Below are 2,428 nucleotides of genomic sequence, written 5' to 3'. Positions count from 1 at the left end.
AAAAAAAACATTCAATACAAACCATTAAATTGGTAAAATGATAGAAATATGAAAGTATAAAATGGTGTGTTTAAAGAAATGATACAACAAAATAAACATTGAATTTATATGAGTATTTATGAAAAAAAGACAAAAAGTGTATGATAGATAAATAACAAATTAATTATAAGAAACAACAAAAATTACTAAACAAAAAAGGAAATTCCAGTTTAAGTAAATTGGAAATAACATAAAATCAGATGAAATGTATTTTTTACTCTCATCAACATGTAATGAAAAACACAAATGAATAAAAGTCAAACAATAACACATTTGTTTGTTGAATGTTGGTTTTCAATTTGGCATTGATTTTCAGAGATGAATTGATAAATTGATTTGAAATAAAGATAAGATACTTGAGAGTCATCGTCTAAGTCAAATTCATAGTGTTTGATTTTATACCTTAAAGAAAGTTCCATAATTTCTTCTTGACTAACTTCTTGTTGACTTTCAAATTCACGTCCTAATCCAACAAGAATTTTCATTGAATTACATGGAGTTCTTTGATTTATTTGGTCGAGTGTTGTTTGAATAAATCTAAATGATGATGCGTCAGTCATGTCGTAAACAAAATAAATAATGTCTGTATGTGGAAGAAACGCTTCAATATTGGTTCTGAGCCTTTCTTGACCAGCAACATCCCATACTTGCATTTTGATAAAGACACGATCAATAATAACTGTTACAAATTTAAAGTCAACACCAAACCTTAAAAGGTTCATTGAATTTCCTGGAAAACTCAACATTCGTTGTTTAGCATCACGTGAATTTCCAATTACTAGACTTTTAAGACAAATTGAATTTACATTACTCATTTATAGAACTATTAGTTCATTTCTAAAAATCTGTTTTTTTTACCATTTTCTCTTTTCTTGTTTTATTCTTAAAAACCATCAGATTTTTGGTATTATTATTATAATTTGTGAATTATCTTTAGTAAGATGAAAAGACAAACTAAGAAGAAATGAAATAAACAAAAAAAGAACAAATGATACACTCTGAGTGGGAAGCACCAATTGATCCGTTTAAAATTCTAGAGAAATATTATAAAGAATTACCAATAGCAAAACATATTTTAATTGAACATGGAAAATCCATATATGGTAAATGCGAACAAGTCAATGCAAAACACCCAGAGTATCATATTAATATGGAGTTCATCAAAGAAGTTGCATACCTTCATGATATCGGTATTTTTCTTGTTGACTCTCCACAATTTGGATGTAATGGAAAAGAGCCATATATCAAACATGGAATATTAGGTGCAGACATTCTAAGAGAACTTGGATTGGAATATCATGCACGTGTTGCTGAAAGACACACTGGATCTGGGATTGATCCAACTCAAATTGTTGAACAACATCTTCCTTTACCTACAGATAGAATATTATTACCTAAAACAATAGAAGAGAAATTATTATGTTATGCTGATAAGTTCTTCTCAAAATCACATTTAGAAGATACATTAACACATCAAATGATTAGAGAAAAACTCCAAAAACATGGAAAAGATGTTGTTCAACGATTAGACGATTTGTTTAAAATGTTTGAGTAGTAACTCTTTGTCTATTATCTTTTTTATTTGTTCATTTATTTTTATCTCATAAAATAAAGACTGTTATGTAAACATTCTTTCAATGTTTGTATTTAATAATAAGAAAACAACCACAGCCAATTTGACAAACTATGAAAAATCATTAAAAATACGTATTAAATTCTTATTTGTTTGTCATTAATTTGTTCTAAGTTGGAGAACAACTAATTAACTTATTCTTCATGAAAACAATATACATTATTGTATTTCTAGCTTCATCAATAATGAACAAAGCTACTTTGTTCACTTCAATAAAAGGTTAAAATGATAAAACTCACTAACTGTTATTACCAATCATAATACATTCATTGATTAATATGATTGTAGAATAATTGATAAATCAAAAATAAAATAATACAAAGAATGAAGTGGATAATATGTTAAATAAATAAAACATTAAAGAAAATGAATATAAGAGGAGAAACACATTAATAAGAATGATTAAAACAAATTCTTAAATGAGAATTTAAAAGTGAACTGTTAAATGATAAATTTCATGAAAATTTTTGTGTATAATCTTGTATTAACAATTAAACATAAGAATAGCACAACAACAAAATAACAAAATAACTATTATTTATAAAGATAGAATGAATGATAATAAATCCAACAATTTATATTCAATATTAATTATCTATCAAAAGTTATTTATTCAACAATACTAAGTATAAAATAGAATATAAAATCATATAAAAATACATTATTACATATTAATGTTATTTATTTTAATACGGAAACACTCATCATTATTTATTATGAACAATCACTAAATATCTTTTTTTCTCTTCTTATGAT

At 25.1% G+C, this 2,428-nt stretch overlaps 2 protein-coding genes across 2 annotated transcripts; one reads left to right on the top strand and one right to left on the bottom strand.

The window, feature by feature from the left end:
- Nucleotides 1-296: 296 nt before the first annotated feature.
- ENU1_053100 (Ras family protein) lies at nucleotides 297-854 on the bottom strand (the record flags this gene model as incomplete). The annotated part of the gene is made up of 1 exon (XM_008857918.1): nucleotides 297-854. One exon carries the CDS (start codon nucleotides 852-854, stop codon nucleotides 297-299), a length of 558 nt encoding a protein of 185 aa, XP_008856140.1.
- Nucleotides 855-1,027: 173 nt separating this feature from the next.
- ENU1_053090 (hypothetical protein) lies at nucleotides 1,028-1,594 on the top strand (the record flags this gene model as incomplete). Its single annotated transcript, XM_008857917.1, has 1 exon — nucleotides 1,028-1,594. The coding sequence occupies one exon, from the start codon at nucleotides 1,028-1,030 to the stop codon at nucleotides 1,592-1,594; it is 567 nt and encodes a 188-aa protein (XP_008856139.1).
- Between the last annotated feature and the right edge of the window lie 834 nt (nucleotides 1,595-2,428).

This window comes from Entamoeba nuttalli (genome assembly GCF_000257125.1).
Source record: "Entamoeba nuttalli P19 unplaced genomic scaffold asmbl_3040, whole genome shotgun sequence".
NCBI lineage: Eukaryota > Evosea > Mastigamoebida > Endamoebidae > Entamoeba > Entamoeba nuttalli.
This window is presented reverse-complemented; position numbering and strand designations above follow the sequence as displayed.